At 31.3% G+C, this 16,597-nt stretch overlaps 2 protein-coding genes across 2 annotated transcripts; both read right to left on the bottom strand.

Annotated features, from left to right (window-relative positions):
* Positions 1–1,171: 1,171 nt before the first annotated feature.
* On the bottom strand, positions 1,172–3,375 carry LOC125852663 (ethylene-responsive transcription factor ERF119-like). Its single transcript, XM_049532382.1, has 2 exons — positions 3,053–3,375; positions 1,172–2,875 (listed from the first exon to the last, which is right to left on the bottom strand). Exon 2 carries the CDS (start codon positions 2,678–2,680, stop codon positions 1,604–1,606), a length of 1,077 nt encoding a protein of 358 aa, XP_049388339.1. The 5' UTR covers positions 2,681–2,875; positions 3,053–3,375; the 3' UTR covers positions 1,172–1,603.
* A 4,997-nt stretch (positions 3,376–8,372) lies between these two features.
* Positions 8,373–14,172, bottom strand: LOC125852661 (alpha-xylosidase 1-like). Its single transcript, XM_049532380.1, has 3 exons — positions 13,896–14,172; positions 12,865–13,562; positions 8,373–10,429 (listed from the first exon to the last, which is right to left on the bottom strand). Exons 1-3 carry the CDS (start codon positions 14,123–14,125, stop codon positions 8,562–8,564), a joined length of 2,796 nt encoding a protein of 931 aa, XP_049388337.1. The 5' UTR covers positions 14,126–14,172; the 3' UTR covers positions 8,373–8,561.
* Positions 14,173–16,597: the final 2,425 nt, after the last annotated feature.

Here is a 16,597-nt window from a genome sequence, read left to right as displayed (position 1 = left end):
GGATAGATGGGAAGAATCACCTAGTTTTTTTGTCTCCGCTGGAAATTAAACCTGAGACCTCATGGTTTTCAATCATTTCATTGATTATTAGGTATTTTCACTTTATTTCTTCATATAAACCATGTGAATATCTCTATCAGCAACAATCTATCTACCTTTATAAAGGTTGGAGTAAGGTTGCATATACACCACTTTTACATAGACTTCACTTGTAAAATTTTACTAGGTATGTTGTTACAAATATTATGACATGTTTAATATCACGAATTCTACAATCACACAATTTTTCTAACATATTTAAAACCATAATCTTTCTAATAGTTTAAACTTTAGTTTTGAATTAAACTAGGTGATATAAATAGAGTGACATCTTTCAACCACCTTTGGTTTTTGCTACCCTATTCAAGATCAGAACACACAAATTGTCAAAAATGGTGTTCTGTATGTTAGCACACTACACTAGTACCCTAAAGCTTAGTCCTTATGGAAGTTCATTGCATAGCAAAAGTATATTAAATCAGAATATTAGGCATGTGTAGCTTTCCAATTTCAACCACACTTCTTTCTGCACCCAAACACCAAATCCACTTATACATTAATAGCATATTCAGTATAATATTTGAATATAATATCATAAGTGGGGTCTAAAACCTTATATCTACGTTTATAGGGTAAAGGTTATTTCCGATAGACATTCAGCTCAAGAAAATCATTTTTCATAACATGATTTGAAAATAAAAATGTTACGAGTCCACTAACTTGCAACAACATACCCAGTATAATCTCATAGCGGAGCCTGAAATCTTATCCCAACCTTTATAAAGTAGAGAGGTGATTTTCGATAGACTTCAGCAACCTTATCGCTACCTTTATAGAGTAAAGGTTGTTTCTGATAGACATTCAGCTCAACAAAATCACTTTCCATAACATGATTTGAAAAAAATGTTACGAGTTCACTAACTTACAACAACAAATCCGGTAAAATCTCATAAATGGAGTCTGGAACCTTATCCCTACCTTTATGAGGTAGAGAGATTGTTTCCAATAGACATTCAGCTCAAGAAAATCATTTTTCTGAAATGATTTGAAAGAAATGTTTTGTATCCACTAACTTATTAGACAAAAAGAAGTCGTTAACACAACTAGTGTATACTAGGCCAAGAAAGCATCAAACAGATAAATTTACTATGGGAATCGATAAGGAGAAGTATAGACAAAACTAAAGAGTTGTCTTAAAAAGGTCTTTGATAGATATCATATCATACTCATCATAGATAACATAGTTCAAAAAAAGATGCATAATAGGGAATAAAATGACAGTCGTTTGAAGCCCTTTCATCGGGCGACAAACACTCGAAGACTAAGCACATTGAGATTGAAGCCCTTTGGACGGCTCATAAGAGCACGGGAAAACCCAAAGGGACTTGCAATTTCTTTGAAAACGACAAAAACATCTCCTTGACTCGATAACTTCTTAGAATTAACAAACAAGTAGAACTCGATTGACGAAAATCACGGTCTCCAGCATCTAATTAACTGATTCTTGAGACAGACAACTCATTTGACACTTAGTACTAATACTATCAACACATAAACTCATCTTCTAGCTGCAAAAATATGGGCATGCTATATTGAGGGGTGTTCCATTCGTCCGTGGAGCATCATCCATCCAAGAAAAGGATTCATTGTAGCCATCGAAATTGAAGTCATCAAAATCAGGTAAACCAGTAGGCAACTGCTCATCACCCTCGATTAGACAAACCGGAGGGTCCTCAAAATCATTGACAACAAACTCATCCAAATGCTGATTAAAATCATCAGCGCCAATGAGGAACGACTCGAGCTCCAAATCAAGGTCCATACTTTCATCAATTTGAGACAGAGGTAGAGTTTCCTCCATTATAGCCAACTCAGGTACTTCTTGTTCGACAACATCAGCCTCCAAAGGCGCAACATTGCTCGCCTTTTCATTATTGTTTAGGCCATTAAGTTTTAAAATTGGAGCAGACGCAGATACAGAAGTTAAAGTATCCAATTCAAGAACTGATGATGATGACAAGGAGTGTGAAGTACGTGATACCGAGTTTTCTGCATAGTCCTCGGAGACACCACTAGCAACATTTTGGCTTTGATTTTTGTACTCAGAGACCATTGAACCAGAACTCTCCTTGGACACATTTGTGCTACTATTCTTCGCCCTAGTTTCAAATTCAAGACGTTTCAATTCGTAAGCTCGAGAAGCTTCCACAGCAGTATTATAAGTACCCAACCAAACCCGTCTGCCTTTAAACGGATCACGAATTTCAGCAGCCCATTTTCCCCATTTTCGTTGACGAACACCTTTGTATTTCGATAATAAACCCCCTGCTGGCCTTGGTTGAATCAGGGGTTTAACTAAACCCTCTTTCTTTGTTTTTTTCTCTCCATTGTTACTATCTTGAAATGAACATTCAATCTCAGAGGCTTTTGTAAGATTAAAAGAGTTGCCAATCTGCAACTTAATCTCTCTAACGAAACGCTTACACCTCGAATCATCGATCCTCTCATCGTCCGAGGAATCATCAGTAGCATCAGGATCATTACAAACAATCCTAATTTTCCTCACTAATCTGTTTGTATCAACTTTGTTCTTCATGTTTCTACCAAGATTCTCAAATTTTGATGACAAAGGCTTAAGCATAACCTCAATATTAGCAAAAATTTGTTCTTTAAAAAAGGAAAATTCAAAATTTCTAAAAAATAAAAGGAAAAAACAGGGGAAAAGTTGTAAAGATTACACTTTTTGTATCAAGTAAGTGGCGTTCTCAACAGCAAAATAAGATGTAAAAATTGCTTTATATGAAATCCCTCAAAATATACAGCTCCAGAACAATTCCTGCCAAATAAAAAAATAGTAAAACCCCACCATAGATCAGCTTCCAAAAGCACCAAAAAAAAAAAAAAAAAACCCCACAATTCAACATACTTTTACGACAATCAACTATTAATTGAGTGACCATACGAGAAATCGAACAAAAATACTACAAAGGGTTTAAGATAAGTAAAATTGTACCTTTTGGGCCTCAAACCCATCGATAAAATTGGGGAAAATTGCACGCAGACAACCAAGAAAAGTGAAGAAACTAAACACCAGAGCTTTAATGGTGCTCCAAATTCGATCACAGCTAGATGAAACCTTGCCGACATAAATTTCTCAAAACCCACTATTTTTTCTTTGTTAATTTGGTGTTCTTGGTCCAAAAAAGTGAGCAAAAAGGGAGTAAAGTGGATGAGATATTCCTATTTATAGAAAGAAAAAGGATTAGGAACCAATGGTCAGAATTACTACGGAGTATTATTTTTTCAGAATCAGACAAAAGATTTTGCTAAGTTTTTTAATTATCAAATTTTTTTGTAGAAATGAAGCACAATAAAGAAGTGCTGAAAAGAATAGAGATGTGTTGTCCCCTCCTAGTGGCAATGGAGTGTCACTGTTAGGTGGCTGCTTATTTCTGATTTTGTTTCAGACAATATTTGGCAATTGGCACACAATCTCAATAGTACAAGTTTTAATTGGTAAGTTTGGAATAATATATTTTAAAATTAATAATTAGTATTGAAAAAAGTTATTTTTTATCTGGATAGAATAGTAATATGGTATTAAAATTATCTCGGAATAAATTTGGTGAATTACGTATTTTTAACTATATTATATTTTAATTGATTAGTTAAAAGTTTGTATTTTATATGTAAATTAAAATAAGATAACTTTCATATTTTACAATTTAAGACTTAATATGTGCTTAAATGAAGTGAAATAAATTATAAAGGTATAATACATAAATATGTCATTTAACTTGGCATCAACTTACATTTATGCCATCTAATTTTGAGTGTACACAAGCAAACACTTAAACATTTGTAAAGTTCATCAAATAAACACATGCATCTTACGTGGAATTCCACATGACAATTTGAGTCCGACGAGGTGTCCTACATGTATTATGTCACGTAGGATTCATGTATTTGCTTATTTGACTTTATACAAGTGTAAGTGTCTGGTTGTGCAGATCCAAAGTTGGAAGGTATAAATGTGAAATGAGACCAAGTTAAAGGTTTACTTGTGTAGACCACCACCCCCCTCTTTCTCTCTGTCTCCTCTCTACTCCCTCCGGTTGTTCCTCTCTTGATCGTCACTCTCCTCCCTTTCTATTCGACTGCTTGAAAATTGGGGATATTACTGACACAAATTTGGCAAGAGATTTGTATCAAGTTAGAAATGGTGGAGACCTCTCTTCTTTCTTTTCTGCTCTTCGATTTCATATTCAGACTCAGTATTTCTGAATGAGGGGGAGTTACAATATTGTATCAATCATATTCTAAAAGAGTATATAACACATGATATAAATGTATACAAATGATACAGATGTATACACTTGATATAACTATATTTATATTGATACACTTGATACAAAGTGAATACATAAGGAACATATAACCTTGATATAATTGTTTTTGTTAATACAACTTGATATAATTCGTTGATACAGGGTGAATACACAGAAAACAATATATTTGATACAATTTTTATTGTTTGATACAATCTAATACAACTTAGATACAATTATATTTAATTATATTCATTTATATACAATCTCTCTCTCTCAAATTGTGCTCGCATCTCTCCTCTTCTAACATAGTATTTGAATTAGCTCCCTACACTATATTAAAAGTATTTTCTTAAAATTATTGTTGTATTAATTATCTTTTGAGGGGAAAAAACCTTAGACATGTACAATTATTGGGCATGGTCAGTCCAAAGCCTTCCCTTTCATAAAGGTTGGTGTAGGCCAATACATAATGTGGGCTACACTATTAAATAATTTGATTTCTACCAATGGCTGCCAAGTGCCAATAACGTGACATACAATATATCTCCAATAAATACATAAAAAGATTCAATGCTTGAAATTATTAATTGAGTGACTTATTTTTGCTCCCTAGAAGAGTACATAAAATGACCAGGTTAAGTGTAACAAAAAAGCAGTGAAAGATGGACCTAAATTTATTTATATGTGATGAAGAATGGGCATACTGAAAGTTTTTGGAGAAATTTGGTTGGGTGACCTTTTCAGTGTAGTAGGTATAGTTAGCAGGCGTTTGGCCATGTGATATTATATCATGATACGAAATCGTGAAATGAAATTAGTGTTTGGACATGCGATTTCATGTTGATTATATCTCATGATTTCATATCATGAGATGAAATCCCATATTCTCTAAAAATCATGATTTGGGAATTTCATATCCTGATTTTGAGATTTTTTTTAAATATAAAAATTGACCCACAAGTTTATATTTTGTTAAAACAACCTCATATTTATATCTACTAACCATTTATTTCATATGTAAATAAAATTTATAATAACATCACTACTTTTTAAAATTTATAAGTCTCACCAACATAAAATTTATTATTACTTTAAATTTGGTGAATATAAATGATAAAGTAGGAACTGATTTGGTGAATCTGAATAAGAATGGAGGGAGTAATACTTTTTTGGTTTTTCATAATAAAAAAAACTTCTCTTTCGGCTACATATGAAAATGTTTAAAGCAATTCAATATGAAAAAGGACAAAATTGGTGATGTATGTTTGATAATCATTACTTCCAATACGTTTGATTTTAACACGAAATTAATGCATTGAAAATGTGTAATTGCACACAAGTGAAACAAGACATGAACCATTATGATATTGACANTTATTAATTGAGTGACTTATTTTTGCTCCCTAGAAGAGTACATAAAATGACCAGGTTAAGTGTAACAAAAAAGCAGTGAAAGATGGACCTAAATTTATTTATATGTGATGAAGAATGGGCATACTGAAAGTTTTTGGAGAAATTTGGTTGGGTGACCTTTTCAGTGTAGTAGGTATAGTTAGCAGGCGTTTGACCGTGTGATATCATATCATGATACGAAATCGTGAAATGAAATTAGTGTTTGGACATGCGATTTCATGTTGATTATATCTCATGATTTCATATCATGAGATGAAATCCCATATTCTCTAAAAATCATGATTTGGGAATTTCATATCCTGATTTTGAGATTTTTTTTAAATATAAAAATTGACCCACAAGTTTATATTTTGTTAAAACAACCTCATATTTATATCTACTAACCATTTATTTCATATGTAAATAAAATTTATAATAACATCACTACTTTTTAAAATTTATTAGTCTCACTAACATAAAATTTATTATTACTTTAAATTTGGTGAATATAAATGATAAAGTAGGAATTGATTTGGTGAATCTGAATAAGAACGGAGGGAGTAATACTTTTTTGGTTCTTCATAATAACAAAAAATTCTCCTTCAGCTACATATGAAAATGTTTAAAGCAATTCAATATGAAAAAGGACAAAATTGGTGATGTATGTTTGATAATCATTACTTCCAATACGTTTGATTTTAACACGAATTCAATGCATTGAAAATATGTAATTGCACACAGGTGAAACAAGACATGAACCATTATGATATTGACACACAAGTGAAAGTTGACATAGCTTGTACAGTGTTACATAATTATTTGCGAGAATACCAAAGGAGTGATGAAATATTTATGGTCTATGAGCATGAAAATATAGTTGTAAATGATACTGACCAACAAATGGCTCAAAGTAACAATGTTTGTTCGTTTTCTCGGTCATATGATCGAGAAATGCAAGTTCAACATGAGAAGATTGTACGTACTATGTAGGAGGATTATGTTAAAGATTAGGACACTACAATTTATTTTCAATTTTTTTATTGAATTAAAGTTAGATGAAACGGTCACTTAAGTGGAGAACAAATAGTTTTGTAATAATTTATCATGCGATTTTATAAATTTATGTTTATTTGGCTAAGATTGAATAAACAATTTGGGTTAGTTTAATAGTTTTGCAACTTATGAGATTCTTATGTTTATGAGGAAATATACAACACAAAAATTCCGTATCACATGTCCTAACAAAACTCAATTTCAACTTATAATTTCATATCATGATATCATATCGTGATTTCCATATCGCATGGCCAAACGGGCCTTAAATGACTTTTGTGTTATATGTTATAACTTACAAATAAAAGAAACGTGATTTTATTAGATAATTTCAATTAATAATGAAGTTCTTTTGTGTGTTATAAATAAAAGAAATATGATTTTACTAGATAATATCGATTAAAAATGAAGTTTTTGTACAAATTGCTCTTATTTTGGGATGGCCTTTGATTTTTATTTCTACTACTTATTTAATGAAAATTTGTGAGTCAAAACATCCTTATTTATGACCTAATTTCATAAGGCATAAGTTTGGAGAGCTATTATCTTATCCACATAAGTTATATAAGAATTAAGTTATATGGCATAAGCTGTGTAGTATTTAATTCAATCAACATAAATTTAGAAAATATTGCCATAAGTTTTGGAAATAGGATAAGGTACGCCTTTTTAACATAAGTGAATCTAGGATTTCAACAACATGGTACACCACTAAAAAAAAAAGAAGCAAAAAGTGTATTAAAATGGAAATTCATCTCTAGTCCTCTAGGCTAAGAACTCAACTTTCAACCGAGTATACCCCATAGCCTTCTTATAGCATGGATTAACAGATAATATTATTATCAATGTTATAAGAAAATATATACATAAAATACTTAGTTTCACGAAGAGATCACAGGTTCACGTGTCTCATATTTTAGGCTAGAAATTTGCTACTGATTTTTTACAACATAACTTTGCAGGTTCTATAAACTGAACTTATATATGCCTTTATTGGTATAACTTGAACTAAGTTATCCCTTGTATNATTATCTTATCCACATAAGTTATATAAATATTAAATCATATGGCATAAGTTATGTAGTATTTAATTCAATCAACATAAATTTAAAAAAGATTGCCATAAGTTTTGGAAATAGGATAAGGTACACCTTTTTAACATAAGTGAATCTAGGATTTCAACAACATGGTACACCACTAAAAAAAGAAGAAGCAAAAAGTGTATTAAAATGGAAATTCATCTCTAGTCCTCTAGGCTAAGAACTCAACTACCAAGTATACCCCATAGCCTTCTTATAGCATGGATTAGCAGATAATATTATTATCAGTTATAAGAAAATATATACATAAAATACTTAGTTTCACGAAGAGACCACAGGTTCACGTGTCTCATATTTTAGGCTAGAAATTTGCTACTGGTTTTTTACAATATAACTTTGTAGATTCTGTAAATTGAACTTATATATGCCTTTATCGGTATAACTTGAACTAAGTTATCCCTTGTATGATACAATTTGTGAGTTCTGAACTGATCGAAATATTGAATGACCTTTTTAAATGAGTAATAGACTCAAAAAGAAATATATTAAAATACCTTAATCAATCTTCTCATATGATAAACAATGTAGAATTCTTAAAGAGTCCGAGCAGCATAGCTTATTTGTATGCTCCTTTTTCATTACTAAAACCTTGAAGACCTACTAAGTACTAATATAGGACATAGGCAATTTATTCACACATTTTGGTTCACATTTTCCAGGACATAATAAAATTCTTCCCTAAAGGCAATTCCAGTCCATGAATATCCATCATCATACTCTTTCTCTTATCAACTTCATCATCCAAATTGTCTATGTACTTGTGTTCTGTTGTGCTATACTTCACTCTTGAAGCATCTTCGATCGGTTGTCCATCAACGTTTATTTCAAAAGCTCCATCAGTACCATTGGTGCCTAAAACTATAACCTTCTCAATGAACCATCCGTTATCCAATGCAAACTTACTTTCTTGAACTTCTGACCACAACTTCATTGTTCCATTACTTGCTGTTGCATGGAAATTGATATACGTTGAGTGCCCGTTTCCAAGTTTCATCTCAGGAAGTTCATCATCGTCAAGGAAAAGATTTCCTTTAGCTTCAATGTCATTTGTCCCCGATGGTAAGGTGACTACAAGGGTAAAAGGTGTCGTTCTAGCTTCTTTTGATATCATCCCACCGCGTTGCATTGGTATGATGGTGTTTTGGTAGACATGTACATTGACCACATTTAGAGGCGCGTCTAATGTGAGGTAATGTAGGTCTTTTGTGACAATTGCTTGTGTCATATCGAATAAATTGTACCACGTACCAGGGGGAAACAGAGCTTTCACCTCTGTTTTCCCCTGATCTAACACCGGTGAGACCATGACACTTCTTCCTACAAGGAATTGAGTGCTCACGTCGTAAAGTTCTGGTAGAGTTGGGAAAGAGAAGAAGAGGGGACGACCAATTGGCGCACCAGTAGTATGTGCCTCGTAGTTCAAAGTATAGAAATATGGTAGTAACTTGTACCTCATTCCTAAAGCATTTCGCGCAGATTCAGCCACACTCTCCCATTGGTAAAGCTCTTGTCTTGGTGAATAGTAGTTCGCGTGATCCCTTGAGAATGGATAGAACGCGCCAACTTCAATCCAACGATTGCAAAGCTCCTCCGTTGGTGCTGGATAGAATCCACATATATCAGCACCAACCATAGGAACACCAAACAATCCAAAATTCAACACTGTAGTTATTGAATACCTCAAATCATCCCAAGTTCCTCTGTTATCCCCTGTCCAATGTGCAGCATAATGCCCCGAACCAACAAATGTGGAACGAGACAATATAAAAGGACGCTTCCTCTCGAGTCCTTGAAGTGCCTTATGAGTTGCAATGGACTGAGACAACCCGTAAATGCTATGAGCATCATATTCCTTAACTCCATTATAATGAACCGCGCTAGTCGCTATGGTTTTGTAACCAATTGGTGCTTGTATTCCACTAGCATTAATCTTATAAGGCGGATCATCCCATCTAGTATTCGTTATGTTTTTGCAATCCAGGCAACATATCCAACCAGGACCGGTGCCAGTAGGACATATCCTGCCTTCAGGGATTGTACACAAACCCGAACAAAAGTTAGAAACTTCATTCATATCAATCCAGAGTCCATCCACAGGCACAAGTTCGCGAAACCTCCTGATTTCATCACCCCACCACTCAACAGTCTTCGGATTCAGAAAGTCCGGAAAATTGACAGCACCAGGCCAAACTTGAGCTAAATAAGGCTTGCCTTCATATTTGATGAAAACATCATTAGCTATACCTCTTTGGTAAACACCATAAGTGTTGTTAACGCCGATTCCAGGATCAACGATGACAATGTACTTCATGCCACGAGCATGAATTTTGTCCAAGAAAGCTAGCAAATTCGGACGAGGATAGTTAACAGGATTGAGAGTGAAATCTTTTTTACCATCCATATGATCATCATCATTCCAGATAACATCAAGAGGGATTTTGGCTTTGTTGTAGTTCTCAACAACATCTTCAATTACTGATAAATTGTGGTAACCCCATCTACATTGATGGAATCCTGTAGCAATCACAACAAGGAGATGTATACAATGAGATATTAACAACATTTACCAAACATTCATAGTATTTCAGTTTCAAATCAGAAGTTGAGTAACTTGTTATAACCGGTTAAATTATAATGATACAACGAAGAAAAGATCAAGTGTTATAAGTCCTAACACCGAAATAAGAAATAACTTTTCGTGAGGTAAAGTTCATATATTCATATCGTAATATCTTACACATTAGCTGTTAAATTAAAGAACATGTGCCCAAAAGGCATAACTCTAGTTTTTGAACACTATAATAAATTTTGAAAAATACTACCAAACTTATGTAACATAACTTAATTCCTATGTAATTTATGCTGAGGAAATTATGTTTGAATAGATAAGGATATATTAATCCATAATTTTTTATTAGATGATTAATATAGGTAAAAATTAAAAACCCGTCAATTTTAAGGATAAAAATAAAAGATCACCCCGAAATAAAGACAAGTCTTACAAAAATTTATTAATATCTACTACTTAGACCTACTTAAATGTGGGCTCTGTAGAGATACCTTTATGTAAATTATTAAAGCCCATAAAGTGGAAGACATTTCATAGTGCATTATTATGATTAGCCAAAGTGGCAAAGAAAAAAAAAAGATGCCTACAATCTTTCCACTTATATCTTTCCACTTATGTAAAATAGAAATAATCGAGATTCTATCGAATACAATTTTTCTATTTTTTAGAGTAGGAATAAGATTGTGTACATCATAAATCTAACTTTTTCTAGACTTTATTGGTGAGATTATTGAGATTATTCACGATCTTAATAACTCAATTCATTGACTATCTAAATTTTATCTTACTAATAAGGGTTCGATTTCTATGTTGTGATTCCGTTCCCTATTTTTCTTTCTCCTACCTACCCCGATATAATTAAAAAAATTAAAAGAGAAGAAGATGATCCACGTGCAACCAATATTCCTACCTTATACGTAACAAAATTTTATTAAAGGAAATAAATAACACCAATAGACAAAAATTAATTAAGAGTATTTTTGTTTTGTACATAACACGGGTTCTAACTTATTCAAATTTATTCTAATAGAAAAACAGAGACAAAATTTATATAAAGGCCACTCACGGGTTCTAATCAAGACAAAATATAAAACTTACAAATATTCTCCCACCGCCTTTATTTCCAGCCAATAATAAAGACAAATTCAAAATTTAAATATTACGATTTACGAATAATGATTGTGTATTTGATAGTTTTGTAATGGGCAGAAAAAGAGCTAAACTGAGATGGGAAGTCATAAATAAAAGGACAAAGGACATACAGTCAGACCTTTATATNAAAATTAATTAAGAGTATTTTTGTTTTGTACATAACACGGGTTCTGACTTATTCAAATTTATTCTAATAGAAAAACAGAGACAAAATTTATATAAAGGCCACTCACGGGTTCTAATCAAGACAAAATATAAAACTTACAAATATTCTCCCACCGCCTTTATTTCCAGCCAATAATAAAGACAAATTCAAAATTTAAATATTACGATTTACGAATAATGATTGTGTATTTGATAGTTTTGTAATGGACAGGAAAAGAGCAAAACTGAGATGGAAGACGTAAATAAAAGGACAAAGGACGTACAGTCAAACCTTTATATAACAATCATTTCTATAATAACATTTTACTATAAGTCTATAAAAGTCTAATTTTTTTAAAACGACTTTCATGTCATGTTATATACTCCCTCCGTCCCTTTTTAGTTGTCCACTTTAGAAATGGCACACAGATTAAGGCAACAATGATTAGCACAGTGAAGTTACAATTTTACCCTTATGACAACTTTTCACTTCAAAATTACAACCACTTATTTGAATTCAAGTGAAATAAATTGGAGGGAAACAACATACACTTTTACAATTTTCAAGAAGTGTAAATAAGGGTATAATAGGAAAAAAATTGTTGTCCTTTCTTGATTTGTCAAAATGGACAACTAAATAGGGACAACCAAAAAAGGAAATATGGACAAGTAAATAGGGACGGAGGGAGTATTCTTTATAGCAATATCTTGCTATAGCAATCAAAAAATGTTCAAACAAACGATGTTGTTATTAAGAAAATTGACTATAATTTGGGAGATGTACCAATAAAACAAACAAATATCAAAGATTGTTACAATAAGTACAAGACAAAATACATAAATATGTTCTTTAATCTAATTTCATCTGTCATTTACGCCCTTCAACTTTGCGTGTGAACAAATAGATATACGTGTCCTACATAATATAAAATAAATTTATGTCATATAAGACGATGTGTTGTCTACTTATATACGCTCAAGACTGAAAGACATAAATATCAGCTAAGATCAAATTAAACGACATGTTCATCTATTATCTCTGAATACAAATACATTAAAGAAGATGAGAGAACATCAAACTTACCAAAAGACCAATAAGGCATTGGAGCAGGCCTTCCTATGAATGAAGTATATTGATCAATAACATCAAGTGGTGTGGGCCCAGAAAAGAAGTAAAAGTCCAAAACACCCCCAATCACTTTGTATGTTAAAGAATCTCCCTTGTAAAACACATCCATCCCATTGCTATTTAGTAACAAAACAACATGAGCATTTGCAACTCCATTCACATTCCTCAAATCCATATACATGGGGTGTGATCCATACAAATCCATATTCAAATTAATAGCTGGTTGATCAGTTGTATACAAAGTGTAAGGGTCATTTGGGTAAATTTTAATACCATGGGGTTGTGTATTTTCACCTAGACCATATAAAGAAGCATTTTGGGGCAATTTTGTTGATATTTCAAGATATTGATCTTTAAAAACCAAATTGTTATATGAGTCTGAATCATCAAAGCTTGAATTGAAAAGGGTCTCTCCATTTGATTTTCTTTTCACAGAAAAACTAAAAGGGTCATTTTTGTAATTGAATATTAACTCATTTCCGGAATATTCTGACTCTGCTACTACTGATAAAAAAAGATTCTTTCTTGATTCACCACCAACATTTTGTTTCAATGATGGGGGTGTGTTTCTTTGTAATAAGTTGTAAGGAACTTCCCATCTTTGCTCTTTTGCGTCAGTTATATGAACCCTCAAACGATTATCCGTCTCATGCCTGGATAATAACACAAAATTAACACAAGGATTCAAAAAAAAATTAAAAAATCAAGAATGATTTTCATGTCTAGATAATAATCACAAAATTGACATAAAGTCAAATTTTTTTCTTCAAGAATGATGTTTATGTCTTGACAATAATCAGAAAAAATTAACATAAAGTCGTTTTTTTTTCTTCAAGAATGATGTTCATATCTAGATAACAAACACAAACTCAGACATAAAGATTCAATTATATATATTTTTCAAGAATGATGTTCATCATGCAAGTTTAAGAAATGATTTATTTATTTATTTATTTATTTGAGTCATGACGATGGGAAAAACTTACTTAACATAGAGCTTCAAATGAGGAATATCTAGCCCATAAATATTGTTCTTCTCCTTGACTTGCAGGAGACCTATAAGGCCTCCATCTTGTGATTTTTCTATGGAGATCAACTTGTAACCTTGGCCAATCTTGGTTTGTGTTGTGGTAACAAAATCAACACCAACAATACATAGAATCAAGATTAATAAAGAAGTAAGGGAATAAGGTGATAATAAGGAAGAGAAAAACATGATTTTGTAGTGAAAGAATCAACTAGCAATAGTGAATCTTTTGAGGTTTTTGGGATTTATATATAAGGCCAATATTCTTTTGCACTATTTGTGTATTTTTAACTTATTATAGAGTAATAGATAATATATCTTATTTTTTAGGTTACTAATTTACCTTTTATGGATGCTACCTATGGTGGTTAACTTGGTAATCTATTGAAAAAAAATAAAAAATTTATCTAAATAGTCGTCCACTTAATTGTTTAAGTTAATAATATCTGATAGATGTATAGTATAAATCATTACTAGAAATAATAGTTTTCTTTATCGTCAATCAGTCGAGAATTTGTATTATATATAAAATACGATTTTCTCACTCATTCTTCACTGAAGAAATTTATGGTGAGAAACTTCTCATTGATTCAATCAAATTATATATTGATGAAAATATCTACTCAAAATTTTTCAATAAAAAATACAATAAAGAGGTAGTGACTTTTTAGTAGTGAATATAAAAATATGGAGGGTAGCCTAATATGTTTCACTTGACAAGTAAAATGGGAATGGTATATTTCATGAAGAACAATCATTCGTTTCTATTTTCTAGTACATTTTTATGTTTTAGTTTCAATATTAAACTCTCTCGAAAGGGAAATCATTAACTTTAAGATAAATCTCTTCCATTTTTGGCTAAACAGTTGTTTTTTTTCATTAGTTGGTATTTGTGGTGTTTAACTAGTAATACTATTATCACATCAACCCATTAATAAGTAAATTCAAATTTTGGTGGGTTTCTTTTCTTTCATTCTTTTTGTTGGGGTAGAATTTTTTGTTTGTAAGTCGATGAGAACGTTTTTGTTTCGCTGGTTCTGTACATGTTTTAAGAAAAAAAGAAAGACCAGAACAATCAATTATATTATGTATAACTTAATTATATTATAATATTTTAAAATTCAAAAATATAATATCTTGTTAATTTTTCTACTTTATACTTGTAAATAATTGAAAGATGATGACTTTTATGATGAATTAATGTCTTTGATGATCACTCAACTATTAACTTTTTTCATAGAAAGTCACTTAACTTTGATCTTAAACTCAAAAGTCACTCAACTATGAGATCTTTGCATACAAAGTCACTCAACTTATTTAATTATTTTTTTCATTAAAATTTACTGATGTGAAATTTTTATTTCTAGCTAAAATATTAAGAAATAAACATATATTCATTTAAACCATTTAATAACCCGCCCACTTGACCTAACCCACTAAAATATAATATTAACACTTTTATTTTACTCTTATTCTCCAAAGTTATTTTCTTGGTCTCCCATTCTTTCTCCTCTGCTTCTTTTTTTTCTGTTTTTTTTTTTAAATTCTCAATTTCAGCCTTTTCTTCCTTCTTTTAGTAAATCTCAGTTAAGTAGGAATTAGATTGCGATTAAAATATTATTAGAAGGATGCAGGGTTGTACGTGGAGAGTTTATTAAGAGAGAATCCATGGAAAAGCTCTGGATAATGCGAGTTCAGGTTCAGCCAATATAGGCTTTTCTTGAAATAGTTTTTTTTTTTATCCTTTCACCTTCATACGACGATTCTCATTAACAACACATCTAAAATCATTTAAAGCTAACAATGCTAATGAACAATAACCAAAATAAAAAAGAAACTGGAGACAAAATAAAAAAGAAACCGGAGACAAGAGAGAATGATTTAGTGAGATCAGAAATTGAGATATCCCTAACTAAAAGAAGGAAGAAGAGGCTGAAATTGAGATTTAAAAAAAAAAAAAAAAAAAACGCAAAGGAGAACAGAGAAAATAATTTTGGAAAAATAAAGGTAAATTAAGAGGGTCAATATTATATTTTTAGCGGGTTGGGTCAAGTGGAGTGGATCATTAAATGGTTTAAATGGATATATGTTTATTTCTTAAAATTTTAGTTAGAAGTAAAAATTCCACGTCAGCAAATTTTAATGTAAAAACAATTAAATAGGTTGAGTGACTTTCTACGCAAAGATCTCATAGTTGAGTGACTTTTGAATTAAATATCAAAATTAAGTGACTTTCTGTGAAAAAAATTGATAGTTAAGTGACCATCAAAGATATTAACTTATTTTATGATTTTGCCATGAATTAAAATGATTAAGGTACAAATCATTAAAAATAACAGGATAAGATGTAAGTCACTAAAGAGTGCACAGATACAAATCACAAATAACTCTTCAATTCATATATAAATTAACATATTGATTGGGTATGAAAACCAATTATTCATTAACATAGGAATCGAATTTGCACAATCAATAAAAGAACGTTAAAGCGACGTCATGAGATCTGTTTTATTGAAAATCAATGCTTGTTGATTTAGGATTTTATTTAATTTATTTATATTCTTCAAAATTATTTTTTCAAAAAAAATTGACCTAAGGAGGTTGAGTTTTATTTTATTTTATTTTTGTTTGGAAAAATCAACTAGATGAACTCGACATTTT

This window comes from Solanum stenotomum, unplaced genomic scaffold (genome assembly GCF_019186545.1).
Source record: "Solanum stenotomum isolate F172 unplaced genomic scaffold, ASM1918654v1 scaffold38100, whole genome shotgun sequence".
Lineage (NCBI taxonomy): Eukaryota > Viridiplantae > Streptophyta > Magnoliopsida > Solanales > Solanaceae > Solanum > Solanum stenotomum.
Note: the sequence above shows the minus strand (reverse complement) of the source record. Positions and strands in the feature narration are given on the sequence as shown.

Coding starts and splice junctions, on each gene's coding strand:
- LOC125852661 (XM_049532380.1), bottom strand. CDS start 14,125: ATGTTTTTCTCTTCCTTATTATCACCTTATTCCCTTACTTCTTTATTA. Junction 13,563..13,895: donor CATTTGAAGCTCTATGTTAA/GTAAGTTTTTCC, acceptor GTTATTATCCAG/GCATGAGACGGATAATCGTT. Junction 10,430..12,864: donor AATGCCTTATTGGTCTTTTG/GTAAGTTTGATG, acceptor TGATTGCTACAG/GATTCCATCAATGTAGATGG.
- LOC125852663 (XM_049532382.1), bottom strand. CDS start 2,680: ATGCTTAAGCCTTTGTCATCAAAATTTGAGAATCTTGGTAGAAACATG.